The 27,666-nt window shown below is 46.4% G+C and overlaps 1 protein-coding gene across 1 annotated transcript in view; it reads left to right on the forward strand.

Annotated features, from left to right (window-relative positions):
- TCF20 (transcription factor 20) overlaps positions 1 to 27,666 on the forward strand; it is a 104,732-nt gene that overhangs the window by 50,205 nt on the left and 26,861 nt on the right. Inside the window, 3 exon segments of the mRNA XM_021091435.1 lie at positions 3,944 to 6,596; positions 6,599 to 6,808; positions 6,811 to 9,656. Coding sequence (XP_020947094.1) covers positions 3,944 to 6,596; positions 6,599 to 6,808; positions 6,811 to 9,656 — 5,709 coding nt within the window.

Raw genomic sequence — 27,666 nt, forward strand, 5'->3', positions numbered from 1 at the left:
ATTCAAACAAGGAAATTCAGGCATTTGTCATTATTAATCACAATGCTGTAAAACTGATTTCCCCAATGCTTTGCTTTTTTTCAGTGATGGAATACTATTGGAATGACCTATTTAGTAGCTTATTTTATGCACTGATGCTAAAATTAAAATATGCAGTGGGTTAAGAATCCAGCATTGTCACTGCAGCAGCTTCGGTTGCCACTGCGGTGTGAGTTCAGTCCCTGGCCTGGAATTTCCACATGCTGTGGGCACGGCCAAAAAAAAAGAATCTAGGTTTCATTTTCATTTTCATTTGCTGGTATACTTGGTTTTCCTAGTTGCTTTACTTGAAACTCCTAAAAAAGATGGACTTGCACCCACTTTCTGGTGCTCAGAAACTTCATGTGTAATAAGAGTGTTTAACCTGACTAGCACCCTGTAGGAGGAATCTGGTTGTGAATTTTTTCTCCCATCTGGTCCGTAAACCAAAACTGATGCAATAGGGAGGGGGGCATCATCATACAGGACAGGAAATCTCCAGAGAGGGGCCGAGGACACACATCCAAGGGAATGGTACCCAGGTCTCTTTCCCTCTCTGGAGATGGGATTCTCTGTGGAACCAGGCAGCCTGAGGCCAGAAGTGCTGGTGTTAACGTGTTCTTTAGTTCTCAGCAGCTCCTGTTTTAGGAAAAATTTGGGCAAGTGGCAACATTTTTTTATACACTGAGATTTTTTGAGAGCCTGATTTTGTTTACAGAAGGATCAGTTAAACAACATGCAAGGTATTTATTTATGGAGATAGTATCTCTCAAGGAACTTTTCATTAAACTGCCACATACACTCTTTTTGTTCAGTTTAACCCATCACGTAGAGAAAGAAGGCCATTAGCACTGAGATCTAGGATAGAAACACATAGCAAACAGGGAGGGTACCTGTGTGGACAGAATTTGACAGTCTTAGGAATTCCCATTGTAGCACAGTGGAAACGAATCCAGCCAGTATCTGTGAGGATGCAGGTTTGACTTCTGGCCTCCCTCAGTGGGACGGGGATCTGCCGTTGCCATAAGCTGTGGTATAGGTCGCAGATGCGGCTCGGATCCTGTGTTGCTGGGCTGTGGTATAGGTTGCAGACATGGCTTGGATCCTGTGTTGCTGTGGTTGTGGTGTAGGCTGGCACCTATAGCTCCCGTTTAACCCCTAGCCTGGGAACTTCCATATGCCGCAGGTATGGCCTTAAAAAAAAAGCGCACACATATACACAAAAGAATTTGACAGTCTTAGTAACTAAATCTTACTTACTAACTCACCCTACGTGGCTTAGTGAGGGAGGGTCCCCTAAAAGTATTGATGGCGGGGGGCCCCCCACTTTCAAGATTGACCTCTGACAGGACAAGTGGCAGTTGTCACTGACTGCTCTTAGATCATCTGGGCAGTGTAGCCTGAAGGGGTAGGTGGCCAGACCAGGCCCTCAGCCCCGCAGAGCCTGTGGACTGTGTGCTTCAGTTTCCTCATCTGGAAGATGAGGATTCTCAAGTTGTGGGGATGAGACGAGTGGGTGCATGTAAAGTTGCTGGTACAGCATCAAGCACTGCAGTAATTACTCCAGATTCACTGGAACACAGAAAGTAGCCCTCTGTTGCAGAGGCATTTGAGGAGGATGAGAAGCAGTTTCCTTTAGATTCTGAGATTATATGTCCTTGAATGTTTAAAAGTGACTTTGGGTCATGTGATTATGTAATCAAACTTAGAATCAAAGGAGTAGGCTCTTGCCTAGCTATTTTAGACTTAAGATGTTTCAGGAAGAAGTGGGTCAGGCATTCAGAGTTTGGAGTTTCTGACCATCTTCAGCTATGATCCGTGTTTACTTTCTGAATTCTCCTCGCAGCTTTCGTGTGGACTTGAGTTTTTTACTCCTGGACCTGGAGCATTTTACAGGCAGGGTCTTAAGGATCATCAGGCTCTGCTTTCAGATTCTGTTTTCTCTTTCCTACACTTCTCTCATCTCATCTCTGAGTATGGAAATTCTAACCTGGTTCTCTAAGGCTTCCTTCTTGTGCATTTACTGGTTTACAGAATGCCATGTGCTCCTTACTGCTAAAGACAGGAAGATTCCAGCAAGGCACAAAGCCTCTGCCCTTTAGGAAGTTTACATTTTAGTGGAGGCTGGGGACAGACAGTACATCAGTAACATATCTGAGCCTGTTGGGAATAGATACCAGGGAGGAGATAAAGCAGGGGAGTCGGGAAAGCCCGGGTGCGGTATGGAGTTGGCTGTTTTTCAGTAGGACGGCCAGGGCAGGCCTTACCAACCAGGTGGCCTTTGCCCAGAGACCGGAAGGAAGTAAAGGGGCGAGGCAGGAGGCTGCGGGGGACCATGGCTGACACAAGCCAAGTTCCTGGGTAGAAGTAAGGAGACAGTGGGACGAGAGCGGAGAGTGGCAAAGGAGAAGGTCAGAGAGGTTGTGAGACCAGACCACCTGGGATGAGATGGGGAGCCATCGCAGGGCTTAGAGATTAGGTATCCAGCTCACCTCTTAAAAGGATCGCTGACTTTCCTCCCGGCAACTCCTTTTTCAGCTCCCTCTGAGAGGAAATCAAGAAACTAGCTTCATAAGCCATTGCAGGAAAACTTTGTCCTAACTTATACCCTAACCCACGTGTGTTTCGTAACTTCTTTTTTGAATGTTGATTTTAAAGTCATTTGGAACAGTTTGGCCTTGTCTTCCTCATCTCTGACTCTGAGGAGACAGGCCAGGCGAGAGGCAAATACAGGCACCTCTTGATTAATTGTTCAAGAGGAACATTGCATTACATGCTCATTACATTAGCAAAGGTGATGCAACGTGTTGATCCAGTCAGATAGTTTGGGAAGAGTCTAGGTCCTAGGCTTGGTGAGTTCTTACTTTCCTTTGTATCTCTTGCTGTCCTCCTATGTGACTGTTTCAGTTCCCTCTTTCATAGTAGTAGCGAGTAATAACTTTGTGCAAGTCAGAAGCTACATAGGGGTTAGAGGTGCTAATAAAACTTCTCGTAAGCCTCCGGAAAGAATCTGGAGGAATAATCACTGCTCTTTTGGCTTATGCTGCCTAGCCCTTTGTACTTGGGAAATGAGGAGGGGTGGTTGAGGTGGGGAGCCTTGGACATAATTATGTGTCAAGAAGAGGTTGACCCCTAAGATTGTCTGGCTGCCTGTAGCAGTAAGGAGTCCATGCAGTGCTAAGAGTTGAGTGTCCTCGGGTCACCCATCATCACAGGTAGTTGGCAATTACCGCAAATCTGCAGCAACTTGCATGTGGATATGAGGAACTGACTTCTGTTTTCAAAAGTGGAGAAGCCAGTGGAGTGACTGCCTCATTATTATGTGAGGCTCTCAGTTCCTTGATCAGTCTAATAATACATGAAAGCAACTAAATGAAAGTATTTTTTCTCACCCTTTCACCATCCACAACTAGAAGACTTGACACTAATAATAAGACAGTCCCGTATTTTAACCCAGTTGAATTGGGGGAGGGGGCTCATTTATCTAATAGGGAGGTTTTTACTGTATTGAATTTGTATTTATTTGGAGTATTTTCTTTTCATACTACTGTAAACTGCTGCCTCACTCTTTAAGCCATTCCTCTGCTTATTTGCATCTTCAGAAATGGATAGGATAAGAAATAAAGAAGATGAGCCCTGGGAACTATATTTAGTCACTTGCGATGGAGCGTGATGGAGGATAATGTGAAAAATGTGTGTATATATATATATCTGTATGACTGGGTCACTTTGCTGTACAGTAGAAAACTATAATGGAAAAAATTAAAACATTTAAAAAAAAAAAAGAAAGAAAGGAGATGAAATTCAAACCAGTCAGCTTCATCCAGGCACCTGAATTTTCGTGTCCCCTCCATCCCTAGACTTGATTTTTTTGTACTGAGGAGATGCATGTCTAATATTTTTCTTTTTTTCCTTCCATTTCCAGGAGGGCTGTTGGCCTGCTGCTGTTCTGCTGAACAGTATGCAGTCCTTTCGGGAGCAAAGCAGTTACCACGGAAACCAGCAGAGCTACCCACAGGAGGTACACGGCTCATCCCGGATAGAAGAGTTCAGCCCTCGTCAGACCCAGATGTTCCAGAATTTTGGGGGTGCAGGTGGCGGTAGTGGCAGCAGTGGCGGCAGCAGCAGTGGTGGGCGACGAGGCACAGCGGCTGCTGCTGCAGCGATGGCTAGTGAAACCTCCGGCCATCAAGGCTACCAGGGTTTCAGGAAAGAAGCTGGAGACTTTTACTACATGGCAGGCAACAAAGACCCCGTGGCCACGGGAACCCCGCAGCCTCCTCAGCGAAGGCCTTCTGGGCCTGTGCAGAGCTATGGACCCCCCCAGGGGAGCAGCTTCAGCAATCAGTATGGGAGTGAGGGTCATGTGGGCCAGTTTCAAGCACAGCACTCTGCCCTTGGTGGTGTGTCGCATTATCAGCAGGATTACACTGGGCCTTTCTCTCCAGGGAGTGCTCAGTACCAGCAGCAGCCTTCCAGCCAACAGCAGCAGCAAGTACAGCAGTTGAGACAACAGCTTTACCAGTCCCATCAGCCCCTGCCACAAGCCACTGGCCAGCCAGCATCTGGCTCGTCCCATCTGCAGCCAATGCAGCGGCCCTCAACCTTGTCAGCCTCTGCTACTGGTTACCAGTTGAGAGTAGGTCAGTTTGGCCAACACTACCAGTCTTCTGCCGCCTCCTCCTCCTCCTCCTCCTTCCCTTCACCACAGCGTTTTAGCCAGTCTGGACAGAGCTATGACGGCAGTTACAGTGTGAATGCTGGATCCCAGTACGAAGGACATAATGTGGGCTCTAACGCACAGGCTTATGGAACACAATCAAATTACAGCTATCAACCTCAATCTATGAAGAATTTCGAACAGGCAAAGATTCCTCAAGGGACTCAGCAGGGGCAGCAGCAGCAGCAGCAGCAGCAGCAACAGCAGCAGCAGCAGCAGCAGCAACAGCATCCCCCTCAGCATGTGATGCAGTATCCCAACTCTGCCACCAAGTTGCCCCTGCAGAGCCAGGTGGGGCAGTACAGCCAGCCCGAGGTTCCTGTGAGGTCCCCCATGCAGTTTCACCAGAACTTCAGCCCCATCTCTAACCCTTCCCCAGCTGCCTCTGTGGTCCAGTCTCCAAGCTGTAGCTCTACCCCCTCTCCTCTTATGCAGAGTGGGGAGAATCTCCAGTGTGGGCAAGGCAGTGTGCCCATAGGCTCCAGAAACCGAATTCTGCAGTTAATGCCTCAGCTCAGCCCAACCCCATCAATGATGCCCAGTCCTAATTCTCACGCTGCAGGCTTCAAAGGGTTTGGACTAGAAGGGGTGCCAGAAAAGCGGCTGACAGATCCTGGGTTGAGTAGTTTGAGTGCCCTGAGCACTCAAGTGGCCAATCTTCCGAACACTGTTCAGCACATGCTACTTTCTGACGCCTTGACCCCTCAGAAGAAGACCTCCAAGAGGCCCTCCTCATCTTCTAAGAAAACAGACAGCGGCACAAATTCGGAAGGCTCCTCGCAGGCTGAAGAACAGCTCAAGTCTCCGCTGGCAGAGTCTCTGGATGGAGGCTGCTCCAGCAGCTCCGAGGATCAAGGCGAGCGGGTGAGGCAGCTGAGCGGCCAGAGCACCAGCTCTGACACCACCTACAAGGGTGGAGCCTCAGAGAAAGCAGGCTCCTCACCAGCACAAGGCACTCAGAACGAAGCCCCCAGACTCAGCGCCAGTCCTGCAGCCGGAGAAGAGACCACCTCACCAGGTGCTAAGGACACGCCGGTGTCGTCTGAGGGCAATCCCAAAGTCAACGAGAAGACGGTTGGGGTGATCGTCTCCCGGGAAGCTATGACAGGTCGGGTAGAAAAGCCCGGTGGGCAAGAGAAAGGCGCCCAAGAGGAGGATCCTGCAGCCACTCAAAGGCCACCCAGCACTGGCGGGGCCAAGGAGACCGGCCACGCGTCCCTTCCACAGCCAGAGCCTCCAGGAGGAGGGAGTAAAGGAAGCAAGAACGGAGATAACAACTCCAGCCACAACGGAGAAGGAAATGGCCAGAGTGGGCACGCCACGGGGGGCTCTGGTTTTATTGGCAGAACTGAGCCCAGCAAATCTCCTGGGAGCTTGCGTTATAGTTACAAAGATAGTTTTGGGTCAGCTGTGCCAAGAAACGTCAGTGGCTTTCCTCAGTATCCTTCAGGACAAGATAAGGGGGACTTCCCTGGCCACGCGGAGCGAAAGGGTCGGAATGAGAAGTTCCCCAGCCTCCTGCAGGAAGTGCTTCAGGGTTATCACCACCACCCCGACCGCAGGTATTCTAGGAGCGCTCAGGAGCACCAGGGCATGGCCGGGGGCCTGGAAGGAGCCACGAGGCCTAATGTCCTAGTTAGTCAAACCAATGAATTAGCGAGCAGGGGCCTTTTGAACAAAAGCATTGGGTCCCTCCTAGAAAACCCCCACTGGGGCCCCTGGGAAAGGAAATCAAGCGGCACAGCCCCCGAAATGAAACAGATCAACTTGGCTGACTATCCAATTCCCAGAAAGTTTGAGATCGAGCCTCAGTCATCAGCCCATGAGCCCGGGGGTTCCCTCTCTGAGAGGAGATCCGTGATTGTGACATTTCTCCACTAAGACAGATTGTCAGGGACCCAGGGGCTCACTCACTGGGACACATGGGTGCCGACACCAGACTTGGGAGGAATGAACGTCTCAATCCAAGTTTAAGTCAGTCAGTCATTCTTCCAGGTGGGCTGGTGTCCATGGAAACAAAGCTGAAGTCCCAGAGTGGGCAGATAAAAGAGGAAGACTTCGAACAGCCCAAATGCAAGCTAGCTTCAACAACAAAAAATCTGGAGACCACTGCCACCCTGCCAGCATCAAGCATGAGTCTTACCGAGGAAACGCCAGCCCTGGGGCAGCAGCCCATGATGCCATCTCAGACTACGGCCCACAGGACAGCAGGCCCATGCCGTTGCGGCGGGTCCCTGGCAGAGTTGGTGGTCGGGAGGGCATGAGGGGTCGGTCCCCTTCTCAGTACCATGACTTTTCAGAAAAATTGAAGATGTCTCCTGGGAGGAGCAGAGGCCCGGGGGGAGACCCCCACCACATGAACCCACACATGACCTTTTCAGAGAGGGCCAACAGGAGTTCTCTGCACACTCCCTTTTCTCCTAACTCAGAAAGCCTGGCCTCTGCGTATCACACAAACACTCGTGCTCACGCTTATGGGGACCCCAATGCAGGTTTGAATTCTCAGCTCCACTATAAGAGACAGATGTACCAACAGCAGCAAGAGGAGTATAAAGACTGGAGCAGCACTTCTGCTCAGGGAGTCATCGCTGCGGCACAGCACAGGCAGGAGGGACCCCGGAAGAGCCCAAGGCAGCAGCAGTTTCTCGACCGAGTACGAAGCCCCCTGAAGAATGACAAAGATGGCATGATGTATGGCCCACCGATGGGGACTTACCATGACCCGAGTGGTCAGGAGGGTGGGCGCTGCCTCATGTCTAGCGATGGTCTTTCTAACAAAGGCATTGAGTTGAAGCACGGCTCCCAGAAGTTACAGCAGGAATCTTGTTGGGATCTTTCTCGGCAAACTTCTCCAGCCAAAAGCAGCGGTCCTCCAGGAATGTCCAGTCAAAAAAGGTATGGCCCGCCCCATGAGACTGATGGACACGGGCTAGCTGAGTCTGCACAGTCATCCAAACCTGGTAATGTTATGCTAAGGCTTCCAGGTCAGGAGGATCATTCTTCTCAGAACCCCTTAATCATGAGGAGGCGTGTCCGTTCGTTCATCTCTCCCATTCCCAGTAAGAGACAGTCACAAGACGTGAAGAACAGTAACACGGAAGACAAAGGGCGCCTCCTTCACCCACTGAAAGAAGGCGCTGATAAAGCGTTCAATTCCTATGCCCACCTTTCTCACAGTCAGGAGCTCAAGTCCATCCCCAAGAGAGAATCCTCCAAAGACCTTCCAAGTCCGGATAGTAGAAACTGCCCTGCTGTTACCCTCACAAGTCCTGCGAAGACCAAAATACTACCCCCGCGGAAAGGACGGGGGTTGAAGTTGGAAGCTATCGTGCAGAAGATCACCTCCCCGAACATCAGGAGGAGCGCCTCCTCCAACAGCGCCGAGGCTGGGGGAGACACGGTCACTCTCGATGACATCCTGTCTCTGAAGAGCGGCCCTCCCGAAGCTGGGAGCGTCGCTGCTCCGGATGCGGAGATGGAGAAGAGAAAAGGTGCAGGGGTATCTGACCTGGTGGGTCCCACCAGCCAGGAGTCGAGCGTGGAAAAGCCTCTGGCCCGGTCCTCAGAGGAGTGGCGCGGCGGTGGGGACGACAAAGTGAAGACCGAGGCACACCTAGACTCGGTTACTGCTGGAAAGGAACCCGCTGGTGCCATGACGTCCGCAACCTCACAGAAGCCTGGGAGTAACCAAGGGAGACCAGATGGCTCCCTGGGCGGGACAGCACCTTTAATCTTTCCTGACTCCAAGAATGTGCCTCCAACGGGCATCCTGGCTCCTGAGGCGAACCCCAAGGCTGAAGAGAAGGAGAACGATACAGCGACCATCTCCCCCAAACAGGAGGGCTTCCCCCCGAAGGGTTACTTCCCATCGGGAAAGAAGAAGGGGAGACCCATTGGTAGTGTGAATAAGCAAAAGAAACAACAGCAGCCACCGCCTCCACCCCCTCAGCCCCCTCAGATACCAGAAGGTTCTGCAGATGGAGAGCCAAAGCCAAAAAAGCAGAGGCAAAGGAGGGAGAGACGGAAGCCTGGGGCACAGCCAAGGAAGCGGAAAACCAAACAGGCAGTTCCCATCGTAGAACCCCAAGAACCCGAGATCAAACTGAAGTATGCCACCCAGCCACTGGATAAAACCGATGCCAAGAACAAGTCCTTTTTCCCTTATATCCATGTAGTAAATAAGTGTGAACTTGGAGCCGTTTGTACAATCATCAATGCTGAGGAAGAGGAGCAGACCAAATTGGTGAGGGGTCGGAAGGGTCAGAGGTCCCTGACCCCTCCACCCAGCAGCACGGAGAGCAAGGCGCTCCCAGCTTCGTCCTTCATGCTGCAGGGACCTGTGGTGACAGAGTCCTCTGTTATGGGGCACCTGGTTTGCTGTCTGTGTGGCAAGTGGGCCAGTTACCGGAACATGGGTGACCTCTTTGGACCCTTTTACCCCCAAGATTATGCAGCCACTCTCCCCAAGAATCCGCCTCCTAAGAGGGCCACGGAAATGCAGAGCAAAGTTAAGGTACGGCACAAAAGCGCTTCAAATGGCTCCAAGACGGACACTGAGGAGGAGGAAGAGCAGCAGCAGCAGCAGAAGGAGCAGAGGAGCCTTGCCGCCCACCCCAGGTTTAAGCGGCGACACCGCTCGGAAGACTGTGGCGGAGGCCCCCGGTCCCTGTCCAGGGGGCTCCCTTGTAAAAAAGCAACCACCGAGGGCAGCAGTGAAAAGACTGCCTTGGACTCAAAGCCCTCCGTGTCCACCACTTCAGAAGGCGGCCCCGAGTTGGAGTTACAAATCCCTGAACTACCTCTTGACAGCAATGAATTTTGGGTCCATGAGGGTTGTATTCTCTGGGCCAATGGAATCTACCTGGTCTGTGGCAGGCTCTACGGCCTGCAGGAAGCGCTGGAAATAGCCAGAGAGATGGTGAGTAGGAGAAAGCCCTCTCCGGCTTCTCGTTCCCTTTCTTCCACCTTTCCTTGCTTCAGCCCTGCTTTTTATTCCTACATGTCACATGGTCATTCCTCCAAATTAAAGCCCCTAGGCCCATGTATAATACAGGAAATATAGCCAATGTTTTCTAATAACTATAAAGGGAGGATAACCTTTAAAAATTGTGGATCGCTACGTTGTGCACCTGTGCTTATATAATACGGTACTTCACTTATACAGCAATTAAAAAAATAATAGTAAAGCCCCTGGGTGCAAGTGATGGACAGAAAATGAAGTAATTTGGAAATTTTTTTAACTTTCATTTTTATCAACGTATGTTTACAGGTTATGGGGTTGTGCTCGTGTTCTGTGCTCATTAAAACAAACGTCTCTGCTCCACCCTCCTCAGACCCGATTCCTCTGCTGGTTTCCTCTGTTTCTTTTCTAAACAATGAGCTTCTGCCACTATTTGTGTTTTTCTGTGGATCTTCTTTTCCATTTTACAACATCTGAAGTATGTACTATGGTTATAACCCCTTTCTTTTCAAACTTTTCACTTCTCGGAGTTCCCGTCTCGGTTCAGTGGTCAACAAACCCGACTAGTATCCATGAGGATGCGGGTTCGATCCCTGGCCTCACTCAGTGGGTTGGGGATCCGGCATTGCCCTGAGCTGTGTGGTGCAGGTGGCATACTCGGCTCAAATCCCATGTGGCTGTGGTTGTGGCACAGGCCGACAGCTGTAGATCCAATTCGACCCCTGGCCTGGGAACCTCCATGTGGTGCAGGCGTGGCCCTATGAAAGCCAAAAACAAACAAAAAAAAAAACCCAAAAACCTTTTCACTTCTCTAGAATTATTGCTTCATGTTTTTGTTTGCTTTTTATTTTCTTGCACTACCTCTTTCCAGTCAGGATATTTGTTACTCAGAGCTGTCTCATAACTGTTTTCCTGGGGCAGGAGTTCCTCCCCCTCTTGGATGCTGTTTCCTGAGTCCCACGGCTTCACCTTTCCTCGTCTGGGCCCTCACTTGAGGGAGTGCGCCACCCTTCAGGGGCGCCCTGAGAGAAAGCCCGCGTGGGAGGTGAATACGGATCTCACGCATCCGAACGTCTCTATCCCGCCCCCCTGTCGGTTGGCATGGAATCTAGATTTGAGATTTCTCTCACTGTCTTGGAGTCCTGCTTGCTGACCTGTCCTGAGCTTCTGGTATTGAGCAGACAGGCCCGGAACCACTGACTTTCAGGCCCTCTTGTGTGTCGGGTCTGTCCCTTCTGGAGGTTTGAGGCTCTGCAGCTCTGAGATCTCAGACGACGGGCCTCAGGTCGGCCTTCTCAGGCTCTGTGGGGCTGCTCCGCAGGGTCTCGGTGTCCGTAACTCATGGCTGTGGGATCAGGAAGTTTGTCTCGTGTTACTTGACAATTTCCTTCTCTCTGGTTTCTCTTTTTCTCTCCTCCTAGAATTCCTGTTAATTAAGGATTGTACCTCCTGGGTTGACCTTTTCTCTGGCGTTATCTTTTCTCTCCTATTCTGTGTCCTCTCTGCCTTTTTGTTCTGATTTCTCCATACTTCAACTTTATCGTCTAACCAACCTTTTATTTATTTATCTTCATTTCTGATATTTTCAGCAACTTTTTCTTCTCTGAATGTTCCTGTTGGGGCGGAGCGGGGAGGTGGGGACAGTTACATGGTAAATTGGGACGTAACTCCTCTGGCAAACTCTGAGCTAGTGTTCTGGCTTCCAGCCCCATCCCCTACCTCTCCCTGAGACACCTGCGCTTCCGGGCCCTGTGCCACAAGGTGGCTTGACTTTTCCTCCCCTGCACTCTCCTCTCCGGCGATTCTGTTTCCAGTTTCCAGAGCTGGGACATCTCTTATGTGGTGTTTCCTCTCCCATCCTTCTTATCTTTTAAGTGTATCCCTTTATTTTTGTGGAAAGGAAACAGGTGTGTAAATATATGTTCGGTCTGTGATGTTTAATCAGATGAATTTTCGTACTGTTTGTATTTAAAACTTAGCACACCTGACAGATATACAGATGACTTCCAGTCACGCTTAATAAGGATTTTATCAGCCAGGATCCTAGTATTCTGGGGCACTTTACACTGTCCTCCCCCTCCCCACTACATCTCCCCACAGAGCACCGTATTTTATCGTTACGTTATCCCCAGAATTTATAACAGTGTCTGATAAAAAGGAAGTGCTCCATAAACTATGATCAAAAATATAATTAACATGAAATTTACATGTATTTTAAATTAGAACATTCCAATTCAGCCACAGGAGGAACTTGCCTTTCCCTCCAAAACCTTCCCCCTGCCCCCACCCCCACACAGGGTTTTTTTCCCACTCTCCTCCCCCTCTTCCCCATCCATGTCACTCTAAACCCCAAATAAATTTACTTCTCAGACACAGTGGCATTTTTAAAATGCAAAAGCCCTAAAAGGACAGACCATTTAAGACCCTAAAGTACAAAATTCTTTAGTCAGTTGTGAGCATCCAGTAATCCATTGTCATCCTCTTGCCCCAGTTGGTGGCCTGGCTTGCCAGCTTTCCTCTGAAAGTTGGTTGCTCGGTTTGTTTTGTTTGTGACACGTGTGTGTGTGTGTGTGTGTGTGTGTGTGTGTGCGTGTGTGTCCATCTGCCAGTATTTTCTTTATTTCAACATAAAATATTATTAATATCTCTCAGAGTAATTTTTATGTGTAAGCTTCTAAGCATTTTCTAGTAATAACTGGTAACCAGTAGTCAGAAGGCTGAGTCCTTCCCAGCAAATCACTAAATCCCATGTCTCAATCCAAGTCTAGTTTATAGAAAGTAGAAGGCACTAAACCACAGCCCCCTCCATCCCCAAAAGGGCTGAACAGCAGGCCTGCCTTTTAAAATTCCTAACCAAGAATCATGTCTTCAGAAAGTGACAATTTAGTCTACTACTTGTCAGCTTTGATCCCAAAATAAAATCTGGAATGTTATAATTGGAACAAATACGCTGAATATAATAAATCGGTCTCATTCTTTAGCCCCTCATCCCTCATGGCTTTCATTGACTAAATGGTTAAAATAACATGAAGCACATTAGGTAGAAGACATTGAAAGTAGTTTTTGAATTTTAAAATACTAACTGTGGGAGTTCTCTTGTGGCACAGTGGGTTAGGTATCCAGCATGGCCACATACAACAGCTCTGGTCGATGCTGTGGTGTGGGGTTCGATCCCTGGCCCTGGGAACTTCCACATGCCTCAGGTGTGGCCAAAAAAAAATTAAATTCGGCCTAAACTGTTTCAGAAGTGCTTCAAAGTAATCATATGTTCTAAGGGATAAAAAGTTTAAATGCTTTATTTAAAGTAAAAAGCATAAAAGCAGGTATCTTTGTCCCTACCTGCTTCTGTGTAACTCTAAACTTCGATCTTGGGGTTCCATGATGGCTCCGTCAGGGCTGCACATTCCACCATCTTCTTTAACTACAGGTTTCAGAACAGCTGACCAATCTTTAAAAAAAAAAAAAAAAAAACAAAAAAAACTGAGATGTATATTAGTTTCATGACCAATCTTAATTCTCATACTGCAGCTTTAAGTTTATTTCCTTATATCGCACTCGCTATACCAGTGGCTTTTAAGAATATTAACTTTCTCTTCCCTCAATCCCATTCTGTTTATTTTACAGCCCTCTTTCAGAGTAGAATCTAGCTCTGTATATTAAATTTAATTTGTCAATACACTGCACATCGGTTGTGTTCTCACAGACCACCCAGTGAGATGGGGGGGAGAAGATACCGTTCTGTTAGCGTCAGAATGAAGGATGACTTGGACTTCCTGACACATGCTTGGGGGGTGTAGCCCAGTCATGTGTTGATTTTTAAAGCAGTAGAAAAAGTTATACTTCTAGGCTCTTGGAGCTGATGTCCCACTATGACTATAAGATCCTTTTCAGTTTCATTTGCCTAGCTTTTATTCTCCTTTTCTTAATGTACTTGAGAACAAATTAAAATTATACTAACTTGCCTTCTTTTAAATTTAATTTGATAGGTGCTGTTTCAATTTGTCAGGGTCACTATGAGTCTAGTTTTATCTTAGGTTTTAGCAGATGCCTTCAATTTTGCTCTGCTTAATAAGCAAGCTCTCAATCCTATCATGTTGAGATAAGGCCGTATATATTTGATTAAAGATCCATTTTGGCCTATGTAATTATCAGATGTTTTGACAAGCATGATATTATAACAAAATAGTACAAAGTCCTCAAGAAACAATAGCTCCTTTCCCTGTGAACGTCACACTACTCTGAAAATTGCTGAAAAACAGAATATTCTTGCTGTTCCCTTCATGGCTCAGCGGTTAACCGACCTGACTAGGATCCATGAGGATGTGGGTTCAATTCCCAGCCTTACTGAATAGGTTAAGGATCCGACATTGCTGTGAGCTGTGGGGTAGGCCAGCAGCTATAGCTTCAATTTGACCCCTAGCCTGGGAACTTCTATATGTGGCAGGTGCGGCTCTAAAAAGCCAAAAAAAAAAAAAAAAAAAGAATATTCTTTACAGACAGATGGCCTTCACTCTTTATTTTTCGGAGTCTGGGGCTGCACAGTCCTCGTTGACATTATCTAACTTTGACCTCTGCTTATTTACCTTGGTGACACGGGTGATATGCCACAGGTGACTGTCTCTAAACAGGCATACTGTACTTGGGTTATGAAAACCTGTTTGGTGCATTTAGGAGTGAGAAGGCCCTCGGGGTGGGGGGGGTGGCCACGGAGCTCTAGTGTTTCCCTTGGACTGCGCATGGCAGCTTTGCCTGTGCTTGTTCCTGGCCCCGCCTCCGCTACCTAGGCTGGTGGCACCAAACAGATTCTTTTTAATCTTTTTTTCACCCTACAGGTATATACTGAAGAAGTGATTTTAGGTTAATTTTCTTTTTTTGGATCAGTATGTTAAAGATGTTATTTCAAGTTTATCTGTGATATAAGTTTCAATAATGGGTAATAGTTTGCCTTCCCACATCTAACAGGTTAACATCCTCCTTAACTTACTTAAAATTATGATAAAAAAAAATAGGACTTCCTGTTGCGGTGCGGTGGAAACCAATCCGACTAGTTTCCATGGGGATACAGGTTTGATCGCTGGCCTCGATCAGTGGGATAAAGGATCTGGTGTTGCCTTGAGCTGTGGTGTAGGTCGCAGACGTGGCTCAGATCCCGAGTTGCTGTGGCAGTGGTGTAGGTCGGCAGCTGTAGCTCTGATTTGACCCCTAGCCTGGCAACTTCCATATGCTGCAGGTACGCCCTAAAAAAAAAAAAAAAAAATTGTGACACAAAAACTATTTGATAAGTGTAAAAGTTTAATACATTGATTATGTCGTGAAAATGTGACTGCTTGTTAAAAGCTCAAAAACAGGCTATTCAGCTTTTCCAGTTATCTGTAAGATAAAGGCAGTATCCCACATTCTCCCTGAATTCCCACCTCCGTGCTCCTTAAGTTAGCGCCTGGTGAGGAGGATGCTGCCACCAGCCCAGGGCCTGCTGAGGCCTTCCCTAACTCCAGTTTCCCTCTTCGCCCCTTCCACCCACAGGGATGGCCCCTTCCCTGTACCCCCCTGCTCCTTCCCCCTCACTCCCCTTTCCACCTCCCTCTCTCCTTTCCACGTTGCTCTCATTCTCCTCTTCTGTCTCCCTCACACTCCCTCTCTCCCCAGCCCACTCCGCTGGCCCTGGATCTTTGTTACGCAGCACTCACTTCTGTCACAGCCTGTCCACATTACACACGAAGGCACCAAGGCCTGTTCATCTCTAGTCCCACGACTTATCACACAGCAGAGAGTTGTCTGGTTGTCTCATTACCTATTTTTCTTAACATGTACCTGTGCAGTATCTCTTTTTATATCACTCTAAGACGGCCTTGAGACTAAACCTCCAGAAAAAGAGTTGGTTTTTTTTTTCTTTCAGAATTTGGTTTTTTAAATTCTAGAGAATCTCCTTTGAAATTTGCAGTTTTGACTCTTTTGCTTATATTGCCTTACAGAATAAATCATGATAAATTGAAAAGACTTTTAGTTTTCCTACTGTCTGTTTCTTTATTTCTTTTAGGGGTGGAGGGATGATGATAGAAGCATTACACCTGATTTTTAAATAAAATTTATGAGGCAGACTATTCTTTGAAAATGCTAAAGGACCATAAGTAAGAATATTGACAAGTCACCGTATATTAAGTCAAATAATTCATCCCTGAGATGTTAAAATAGTTATTGCTCAGATGTTAAAAGAGCTAACACGAGCAAATAGCATGTAAAAGTAAGTATTCATTTCAGTTCAACAACAGCTGAGTCCTTGTTAGGAAACTGTGAAAGTCTGAAGGTGAGCACTGTGAGGGACCCTCTCACCTCACAGGTGAGTGAGCCTCGGCCCCAGGTCCCAGGGCTGGTGTGTGAAGAGAAGCCCTGTAGCCTGGGGGCTCCTGGACTTTTTCAGGAAGGTTTGTGTTATTTATGTGGAAAGCAGTGCCTTGCCCACACAGTTCCTGCACTAGGGTTTGAATTTTCCGGGAGATACCAGCTTCCTTCATCTAACACAGTTAGAGAAAGTGAGCTTCCGCCCCTTACCCCAAGCCAAGGCCAGTTTTGTAGGACCTGAAGGCCGAAACTGCAGACCAGTTTCTTCCCGGAGAAAATTCGGTCAACTTAATAGTTGCCCTCAGAGATCCTGTCGCCTTTCTGCCTTTGCCGTCTGCTCAGCCGCTGTGGTTGTATCGCTCCCTGTGAATTCCAGCACTTGCCATTTCCCAGCTGGCCCCTCGCTCAGGTCTCTTAACCGCTGCCCTTCACCGCCCTCATCTGCCAAGTACAGAAACTGACGGGCACCTGCTGTAAAGGTTGCCCCGAACATTGAGCGAGTTTCTCTGGGGAAAGTACTTAGAGAAACGCTAGTGCGTCCTGGGGACTGGAGTCTGCCCTAGAGAGCTGTCCTCACGTGTTGTGGCGATGCTGTGCTCCGTTGTTCAGCCCATTCGAGTAAGCCGTGGGTTGTGTACTGTTCCATCCTAGCACAATTCATGGTTCGTCCCAAAAGTGTCCAGAACGTATCCTCCTGGATAGCAGAGTTGCCCTGCATATGAAACAAACAGTTTTTCCTCATTTTTATTACTCTTCTGGGAAATTCAAGTTTGGGGGAAGCAGGGAGAGTGGTATTTAAGGTGCAATATTAATTACTGTCTCGTGAAATAGCATTAGCCGACATGAACACTCTCAGGAATTAGATTCCTCAAAGGAAAGGAGGCAAGAGGAAGAGAATAAAATCTGCCTGCACATTGAGGAAAAGCACTAGTATTCTTGTGAGTTGATCAATTTTTGATAGTGATTACCTATCACCGTAAGGCCACAGTAAAGAGTCGACCGAGTGATAAAGTTTTTTAAATAAACATTTTTGACAGGTCCGCGCCATGAAGGAGATCCAAAATAATTAAGCATTCAGGACAACTGCACTCCTCCTCCCACCCAAAAATAGTTAACGTTTATAGTATTTGTGGACTATGGAGGGCTCTTCTGTAGTTTTAGAGTTTAGCCTGTAATTTATGGGCAGTGCGAAACCACCAGGAATTTCTAAGCATGTGAAATCACATGATCAGGTCAGTATTTTCAGAAAAAAACTCAGAAAGGACATGGGCAGAGACGGGAAGCAAGCCTACTGGTTGAAGAGGCTGTGGCATTAATTTGTACAAGGGATGAGTAAGTTACAGTAAAGGGATCAGAGCGGGTGGGCAGGTAGTAGAAACATTTTAGAATTTCAAGTGGATGGAATTTAGAAACTGATTAGACCTGGCAGATGAAGGACAGTGAGGAATGAAGCTGAGGCTTCTAGCTCAACAAGCAAGTCAGTGAGGGTGGGAGCCTGGTGTAGGATGCCAGCAACAGAAAGGGGGGTTGAGGAGGAGAAGGAAGACCCTTCATTTTGTGGCTAATGTGTAGCAGGCAGAAGAAGAATGCGTTCATTCGGTATGAAAGCAGTTCAGTCAACACTCTAGGTCTGTTTATTTATTTGTTTGTTTGTTTGTTTTTGATCTAAGTCATTTTAATAAAAACTTGTTGGTTTGTACTTAGCTTTTCGAGTTGATATAAAACTGGTGAACTTTCAGATCCAGGTCACAAGAACTCCACGTTCTGGAAGAGAAGTGGGAAATCATGAGCTCTATGTCATTTTTTTTTTTTTTAAATCCTTCAGGGAACCCTGAAAAGGTATCAAAGAAAGAAATTAAGTGTATTATAATTATTGCCTAAAAGACAACGAGGGGGACAAAGGGATAATTTGCTGGTTTTGGTTTCCTGATACTTTTTTCAAGATACTGACGTGGACAACACAGTGGAATTCCAGATTGCATTTGACGACAGTGAGGAAGGGGTGATAGCAAACATTACTGTTGTGGGCCCGAAAAAAGCTCTGTGGTGCGCAGCAACACCCCTCTTCTCCGAGTTCCAACATACAGCTTAAGGTCTGTGTATGGAATTGAGACTAGGCAGAGTGTCTGCACTTTACCGGGCGGGAACATGGGCCCTGAGATTAGGGTTGTCACCGCAGACAGGCACTTGTCTGATGAGGGCCTGAGGCAGCTCCACTCACAGAAATCGGCAGGGAAGGTGGGAGAGGGCGCAAGAGAGGGCCTGGCAGACTGGCTGCGGGGCCTGGAGGGGCTCCCGGGCACTGTCCCTGGTTGGGGTTCCAGCTTTACTCCTAAGTTGTGCAAAGACAAAATACCTTTTATAAAGGTGATACCTATTTAAATAAAGGTAAATAATAACAGTAGTATTCCTATCGATAGACTAATTGAACTGTCAGTAAAAGAAAGTCACAATTCCGATAACCCAGCAGAGTTGCCTCTTTTCTAGGTTTTGTCCATGGGCTTATTTTACTACATATAATAATGAGTGCTAGCATGTGTTGCACGCTTTCTAAGCAGTGTACATAAATTGTCCCCTTTAAACCTCAAAACAAACTTGACGTGGGTCCCATCATGCTCCTACAGGAGACTGAGGTCCAGGATTCAGACCCAGAGAGTTTGCCCCGTTACACTGGATATAGGTCTCCGTGCTGCTTTTTTCACTTAATTTTGACATTTTAATTTTCACATTAATCTGTGTTTTTTGTTTTAATGAGTAATATAATTTATCCAAGTATTCCTGTACTATTGGGCATTGAGGTTTCCAGTTAGTTTACTATCTGCTATGCAAGAGTAAACATTTTTATTCATGGAGTTTTGTTTGGGAGAAATTCTCCAGAGGTTGAACTGCTAAGTCAAAAAATGTGAACGCTTCATGGTATTTGGTAGGCTCATACCACAAATACACCTGAGTCGACATTCACTACAATCTCAATGACATTGGATGTATTTTTTAATTTTTTAGTTTTTTGTCTTTTTAGGGTCACACCTGTGGCATATGGAGGTTCCCAGGCTAGGGGTCTAATCAGAGCTGTAGCCTCTGGCCTACACCACAGCCAGAGCAACTTGGGATCCAAGCCAAGTCTGTGACCTACACCGTAGCTCAGGGCAACACCAGATCCTTAACCCACTGAGTGAGGCCAGGGATCGAACCCGCAACCTCATGGTTCCTAGTCAGATTCGGTAACCACTGAGCCACAACGGGAACTCTGACATTGGATATTCTTGGTTAAATTTTTGTTTCTTTTTAATTTTATTTTTTGTATTGTTGATATTGCTGTTGTTTCCTACTTTGAAACTTTGTGTCTATTGATCATTAATTTGGAATTTCAATGTTTCTCCTCAACTTGTTGTCATTTTTCTGTGCATATTTTTCTAGTGTGAATAACTTTAGTTATCTGAAAAATTCAGATGTGTGAAAGTCCTTTTTTTAGGAGTGCCACCTAAATGAGGCATCAGGAGAGCTCTTAGGTAGTTTTCTCATCTATAAATAGGATGATGACAGAGGACTGTTGAGGTAAAATTAACTTTGCTGGAGATCAGGTAGCTTCCTTGGTGGGTTTTGAGTTGTGGTTTTTAGACAAAATAAGGACTACAGGTTGGTGTCCTAAAGGTGTCCTCCCGTGTCGTTTTAGTAACAATGTGTTCCTGTCATTAAGCTGGTTGAGTAGAAATCAAACTGAAAAGAAACTTCAGCCCTATGTGACCCTGTCCTGTTAGGTCCGGGACAGCGGACTGTGTGGGCTTGACAGACACTTGATTTGAGTATGTCAGCAGCATGCTGCTGTCAAGTAAGAACCGAACTGAAGAACTGCCGCATAAGCAAATGTTTAAGACCAAGGTCAACAAAATAACTGAACCAGTGACTGAATAGGAAACCAAGGAAGGAGAGGGAGAAGGTCAGGTTCGGTGGGAAGGTCAAGAGGCGTATTGTGTCCATGTTAGAGGCTCCCGTTGGGACGTCCGAGTGGCCATTTCCAAATTAAAGCATTTCTTTTTTTTTTTTTTTTTAATTTTACTGGAATAGAGTTGACTTACAAGTTGTGTTAACTTCAGGCATACAGCAAAGTCAGTCAGTTATGCATATTTGTATATCCACTCTTTTTCAGATTCTTTCCCCATATGTTATTACATAGTATTGAGCATATTTCCCTGTGCCGTACAGTATGCCCTTATTATCTGCCTATTTTATATATAGTAGTGCGTATATGTCAGTCCCAACCCCCTAACTTATACCCCCTCCACACATTTCCCCTTTGATAAACAAATTTGGTTTTGAAATCTTTGAGTCAGCTTCTGTGTTTTTTTTTTAAGTCCTATTGTGTCAGTCTATTAGATTCCACATATTAGTGATTTCGTATGATATTTATCTTTCTCTGACTACTTCACTTAGTATGATAATTTCTAGGTCCATCCATGTTGCTGAAAAAGGCATTTCTTTCTTTTTAATGGCTGAGTAATATTTCGTTGTATATGTATACCACATCTTCTTTATCCGTTCTTATGTTGATGGACGTTTGGGTTGTTCCCATGTCTTGGCTATTGTGAATAGTGCTGCAATGGACATACGGGTGCATGTGTCTTTTTCAAGGAAAGTTTTGTCCAGATATATATGCCCAGGAGTGGGATTGCTGAGTCATATAGTAGTCCTATTTTTAGTTTTTTAAGGAACCTCCGTATTGGTTGCACCAGCTTACATTCCCACAACAGGGTAATAGGGTTCCTTTTTCTCCACACCCTCTCCAGCATTTATTGTTTGTAGACTTTTTGATGATGGCCATTCTGACTGGTGTGAGGTGGTACCTCACTGTAGTTTTGATTTGCATTTCTCCAATAATTAGTGGTGTTGAGCATCTTTTCATGTGTTTTTTGGCCATCTGTATGTCTTCTAAATTAAGGAACTTCAGATGGATAGTTTCTTGCAGCTAAGAGCAGATGTAGTTTGGCTTCCTTAGATCAGCATGTTGTGTAAGTGCCACGAGGGCGTGGGGTCTGTGTAAGCACTGAGAAGCTGCACCTGACTTGGGCAAGGGGAAAGGCAAGTCAGGAAGGCTGTAGAGGCTTGAGCTACCCAGAGTCATGGTGCACCCAGACCTGCCAGAAGTTCAGAGGGATGGGGAATCTGACAAGCGAGTGGCAGGAGAAGTAGGTACACATGTCAAGGTCCATGTCTTCCTGCTTTCCCAAGCCCTTCCATTGTGCCCTTGAAACTCAGTCCGTCAGGAGCACACTCTTAATTCTCTACTCTGAGCAGCCCCTTCCTGGCTTTCTTAGTGTCACTGCCTCTGTCCCCTCATCCCTCACAGGTGGACAGTGTTTGCACACTCACAGTGGGCCAGCTACTCTCCAAGAGACCTGCTCCTCTGCTGTGACATGAGGCCGGGGCGGGGGGTGGGGGTGGGGTGTAGGCTGAGCATCCACAGTAGGGACTGAAGAACAATTGCAGAGGTTGTGGGTGGCATCTTTTATACATTGCTGCTGCTGCTCCTGGCAGGCGAGGCTGTGCAGAGCCCAGGCCTTTTCGTCATTAAAGCCAGTTGCATCCAGGGATGCTGCCTCTCAGGCAGGGGGATTCCGTTCTCGGTGACCACTCACCCCACCCCCACTTTGGGAAAAAGAGAGTTACATTTAAGGTTAATATGCCAGCATGAGCTCATTGCTCAGCTCCTGAGACTCCATTCAAACCCTTCCCAGTTAATTCTCAGAAGCCCAGGAAACATCCAGCCACACATACACACATGCTGAGGCCACCAGCAAACACCAGTTGTTGCCTTTACCCCCTTAATTTGACTTAGGAATTCTGAGACCCCATCCTCTGTTGCTTCTTTGTAATCTCACTCATGAAAGAAAGCCCATATGTATTGACGGAACCACCTTTCTTCCCATTAACACGGTGCACTGATCAGGCTGCCCAGAGAACAAGGACCAGAAGGAGTGCAACAGAGGCTCCTGGATTTTCCCAACAGACAGTCTTTGTTGGGAAGACAATCAAAGAGATTGTTGAGAAGAGTAATGACCATAGAACCTCGTAGATCTCATCTTATCCTTCATCCAAGTATTCATAGAGATCGGCCTCTTAGAGAATTGTAGCGGTAGACAAGTCAGTTTAGCCTCTCTCAGCCTAACTTCTTAACCTGTGAGTGGTAAGAAACACTTGGGATGTCGCATGTTCGTCTTCTGGGTGACGGCCCTGCAGGTGATGCCAGGGCAGGAGACAGACTAAAATCAACTCTGAAAACCCAAGTGTTAGCTAGTCAACTCCTTTGGTACTAAAGTTTGCATTCTAGGTTTGGACCCAGATTTTCCTTCCAGTGCAAGGTTTCTGCGAAGGAAAGGCATGTGAGGGACCTGAAATGCCCTGTGAGGAGTCTCACACACTCTCACTTCATTAAGTGGCCTCAAAAAGCCCACTGACTTTAGGGTGTGGGGACCAGTGACCCTATGGATATTTGCATTGGCAGTAGCTTAAATATGCCAAGATACCCTTGGTTTATTACTATTATTACTACTATTAAAATATAGTTGATTTACAGTGTTGTGCCAATTTCTTTGTACAGCAAAGTGACTCATTTTTTTAAAGTTCCTTTCTGCCAGAACTCTCCCCCCCCCCCCTCCCCGTGTAAAAGTGTCTGTCCCTTTTCAGGCTGTCTCTGCCCTTGAAGAACTTGCTGCTTTCAGGAACGGTGGGCTTTGCCTGACAAGATCTCCGCTAGGATAGTCATTCATTTGTTTCCATTGGGGAGGTGGGGCATGGGTTGGGTGGAAGCACATCTGCCCTCTTAAGAACAGATAAAACAAATGCAAGTGGGAAGAGAGGCAGTGAAAATAAGGAAAAAGCTTTCCAAGAATCTGGAACTTCCTTGGAGATTGGAGTTCCAGTGTAAGCTGCTCAGATTTGAGATGCTGTTAAAGGAAGCCTGTTCAGTCGGTTCATCACTTCTGCCACTGAAATTGTAAACCCTTGAATATGCCCACCGTGCGAAGGAGCGGCTTTCTGGATGCATAGACCCAGCTCCTGGGGAGCAGGTTATAACTGAGAGTCACTTTGCTGGCAAGTAATGTCTTTAAAAAGATGCCTTTTTAGATTCAGAAAGCACAAAGGGCAATCACTTTCTTATAAGCCAATCCACTGTTTGAGCAGAGGGTAAAAAATAAGCAAGTACGCAGTCTTGTGCAACTTAAATTCCGTGTTTTAAACTCTGTCTCTAAGCATTTCTCTGAGAGAAAAGGCCCTTCGCTTTCTTCTTAGAGGGTAGCCTCCGGGCTCCTCCTCCTGCTGGGCTGGCCTTTCTCAGGTTCCCGGCTGCTATTCAGTGCTAATTACTGCCTTAAACCTCCTTTCTAACTTCTTAAAGGGCACACATCCCTTTCTGCCTAACATGTAGAAACTCCCCTTAGACAAAATACATAATGTTCTCAACAGAGTTACAGCTTTCTTCTCCAACTGTACAAGAAATCCTCTGATTAGAAATATTTTAATGTAGCATATGTACCTGTGGGTTAGATAAAACAATGAAGTGTGTTTCAGGAAAAAAAAATCAACGTCTGGTTAAGCCAAAGAAGCATTATTAGTGAGGCCTGTGTTGACATTCTCCTAAGTGGAGTAGTTATGAAGCACGTGGATTAACATAACAATATGCAGTTCAGGAGAAAAATGATTAAACCAAGTCTTTTTGTAAATGCTTTAATGTTCTAGAAGAGGGGAATGAGGGCTGGTTTTAACTTAAATTGTAGCAAGTGGATGCGTTTTATGTGGGAAATTGCTTTGTTTTGCCTCTGTAAATGTGTTACTGCTGAACCTGAAGACTATAAACCCAGGGGAATTAGAGGTAGAGATTATAGAACATTTAAAACCCACAGTGAATGTCCCCTGTCTGTGTCCACCACATCCACATTGGAAGTTCATTCCATATGTGAGTTAAAACCTTTAACTTTGTAGGCATCTTGGTAGAAATAATTACTAGTACCTAATAGTACTGGTACATGTTTAGGGAATGTTATCATCAGTTTAAAAAAAAAAAAAAAGAGTGATTAGATACTGTGTCTGGTCTGTAAAAAATGTTGTAATAGAAAGATAAATGTTTAAAGCGAATGCACATAAGTGGCAGCATTGCTGGGTGTCAGCGCTCGCTGGTAGCAGATTTTTGTAAAGCAGCTCCTCTGGGAGGTCTGCCCTGCTGTATCTCCTGCTTCCTGTAGCCTTGCAGATAAGCCTAAAGGGCTCTGCTGTCCTGAGGCCATCCCAGGACCACTGCTGGGACGTTTTTTGTTGTTGTTGTTGTTGTTGTTTCTTTTTAGGTCTGCACCCAAGGCATATGGAAGTTCCCAGGCCAGGGGTCAAATCAGAGCTGTAGCTGCCAGCCTACACCACAGCCACAGCAACTCAGGGATCCAAACTGCATCTGCGACCCACAGCACAGCTCACAGCAACACTGGATCCTTAACCCACTGAGCAAGGCCAGGGATCGAACCCAAGTCGTTATGGATACTAGGCGGGTTCACTACTGCTGAGCCATGACAGGAACTCCTAGGGACTTTTTCTTCAATTCTGTTTTTATACAGAAGGAATGCCCTATGTGTCATTTTAAAAAATACTCTTTTCCTGCATTGTCAAGCACATTTGGTGTTGATTGGGGGAGGGGTTTTGTTTGTTTTCCTCAATTTTCTTAAAAGATTCTCCAGCCCTCCCCTCTTTTCTCATCTGGGTATTATCCCCAGTTTAGTGTTGAGACAACTGAGGCTTAAATTAACTAGCTGGCCCGAGCTCGGCCACCGAGTGGAGGCAGGGCCGGGCTAGTCTCCTGTGGGCCAGCCCTGCCAAGGCTCCCTGGACGGCTCGGCCACAATGAAGAATTCAGGTCCTCCTCTCCACCCCAGCTGTTGCTCCGTTTTTCTCTTCATATCTTTCTCTTTTTAGGCTGCCTGTATTTGAGGCAGGAACCAAGAAAAAGATACCCCATTGAATAAAGGGAAGGGAAATCCAGGAGATGGAATAACCAACTAGAACATGTCTTTACCTGGATTTTTTTTCTCCCTCCACTTTTGGATAAACAAGAAAATGATGAGGAGTTCCAGTGTGGCACAGTAGGTTAAGAATCCAACCACAGCAGCTAAGGTCAGCTGCACCTCAGAGGTGCAGGTTTGATCCCTGGCCCAGCGTGGTGGATAAAGGATCTGTCATTACTGCCCCTGGGTGTAGGTCACAGCTGTGGCTCAGATTCAGTCCCTGGCCCAGGAACCCCCATATGCCACAGATGTGGCCGTTAAAAGAAGAAGAAAAGGCAAAGAAAATGATAAGGAAAAGAGCTTGCTAGCAGAGAATTTTTTTTTCTTTTTTCTTTTTTCTGCTGCCCCTGAGGCACATGGAAGTTCCCCGGATTAAATGCAAGAAGTCAGAGCTGCAGCCTTTACCACGGCTGCAGTAGCGTTCAACTGCACCAGGACTGGGATCGAACCAGCCCTCCACAAAGACAGGCCAGATCATTAACTCACGGCACCACAGTGGGAACTCCCCAGAGATTTATTTTTATTTTTTATCTTTAAAAAATTTTTTTATTTTTAATGATTTTTTTTCCATTATAGCTGGTTTACAGTGTTCTGTCAGTTTTCTCCTGTACAGCAAGGTGACCCAGTCACACATACATATATACATTCTTTTTTCTCACGGTATGATGCTCTATCATAAGTGACTAGATATAGTTCCCAGTACTATACAGCAGGATCTCCTTGCTTATCCATTCCAAAGGCAATAGTTGGCATCTGTTAACCCCAGATTGCCAGTCCATCCTGTTCCCTCCCCCTCCCCCTTGGCAACCACAAGTCTGCTCTCCCCATGTCCATGATTCCCTTTCCTGTGGAAAGGTTCATTTGTGCTGTATATTAGATTCCAGATATAAGCGATATCCTATGGTGTTTCTCACTCAGTATGAGAACCTCTAGTCCATCCATGTTGCTGCAAATGGCATTATTCTTTTTATGGCTGAGTAGCCTTCCATTGTGTATATATACCACGTCTTCTTAATCCATTCATCTGTCAATGGACATTTAGGTTGTTTCCATGTCTTGACTGTTGTGAATAGTGGTGCAATGAACATACAGGTGCATGTGTCTTTTTTCAAGGAAAGTTTTGTCAGGATATATATGCCAAGTGGGATTGGTAGTTTTATATATAGTTTTCTAAGGTACCTCCATACTGTTTTCCATAGTGGTTGTGCCAATTTATATTCCCACCAGTGGTGCCAAGAGGGTTCCCTTTTCTCCACACCCTCTCCAGCATTTGTTATTTGTGGGCTTATTAATGATGGCCAGGCTGGTGTGAGGTGGTACCTTATAGTAGTTTTGATTTGCATTTTTCTAGTAATCAGTGGTGTTGAACATTTTTCCATGTGCCTGTTGGCCATCTGTATATCTTTGGAGAAATGTGTCTATTCAGGTCTTTTGCCCATTTTTCATTTGGGTTGTTAGAGATTTATTTTTTAAAGCAAGTTCTGGAGTTCTTGCTGTGGCTCGGTGATTAACAAACCCAACTAGTAACCTTGAGGTCACGGGTTCGATCCCTGGCCTCGCTCAGTGGGTTAAGGATCCAGCGTTGCCATGAGCTATGGTGTAGGTCACAGATGAGGCTCAGATCTGGCGTTGCCGTGGGTGCGGTGTAGGCCAGCGGCTACATCTCTGATTCAACGCCTAGCCTGGGAACCTCCCTCCATATGTCAAGGGTGCAGACCTAAAAAAGGACCAAAAAAAAGCAGGCTGTAAGTTATGTCTTGGGGTCACTTTGATTTAAAAAAAACCATAGTCTCTACCTAATATCTTATGAGAATTCTTAATAATAGAATCATCATTCTGAAGCAATAGAGAATAATCAGTTTAATTCAAAGTAGTATAGACTCGTGTGCTCCAGAAAGGGTTTCTAGTTTATCATTAGTTGCTAAGAAAATGTCATTTGATGTTTAACCCTTCCCTCATCATTCTTGTTGAGATTTTGCTTGAAGTCCAAAACATTCTATTTTTAAGAATTTTGGGAGTTCCCATTGTGGCTCACTGGCAACAAACCTGACTAGTATCCATGAGGACGCATGTTCAATCCCTGGCATTGCTCAGTGGGTTAAGGATCCGGCATTGCTGTGAGCTGTGGTGTAGGTCACACGTGTGGCTTGGTTCCCAAGTTGCTGTGACTGTGGTGTGTAGGCCGGCAGCCACAGCTCCGATTTGACCCCTAGCCTGGAGACCTCCATATGCCTCACATGTGGCCCTAAGAAGCAAAAAAAAAAAAAAAGAGGAGTTTTGAGGATTTTTTTTTCCAAGAGTAGCTTTTAGAGCAGGGACCTCTCATCAGAATCCTGCTGCACAGATGCTGGAAGGCCTCAGAAGACATGTCTCGGACCCCCTCGGCTGTGGCCTATCACCAATTCCTATTGGTTTTATCTCCACGTCTCTAAATGCAGCCTCTGGTGTGCCTTGCCACCCCACTCCCCATACCTAAACTCTTCCATGACATCCCTAACCCAGCAACAGGCCAGTGCGGTCCCACATTTCTGCTCAGCTCCCTGCCCCTTCAGAATCCTGCCCACAAGTAGGGGTGCTTGTTCCTA

This window comes from Sus scrofa, chromosome 5 (assembly GCF_000003025.6).
Source record: "Sus scrofa isolate TJ Tabasco breed Duroc chromosome 5, Sscrofa11.1, whole genome shotgun sequence".
In the NCBI taxonomy this organism is placed as follows: Eukaryota; Metazoa; Chordata; class Mammalia; order Artiodactyla; family Suidae; genus Sus; species Sus scrofa.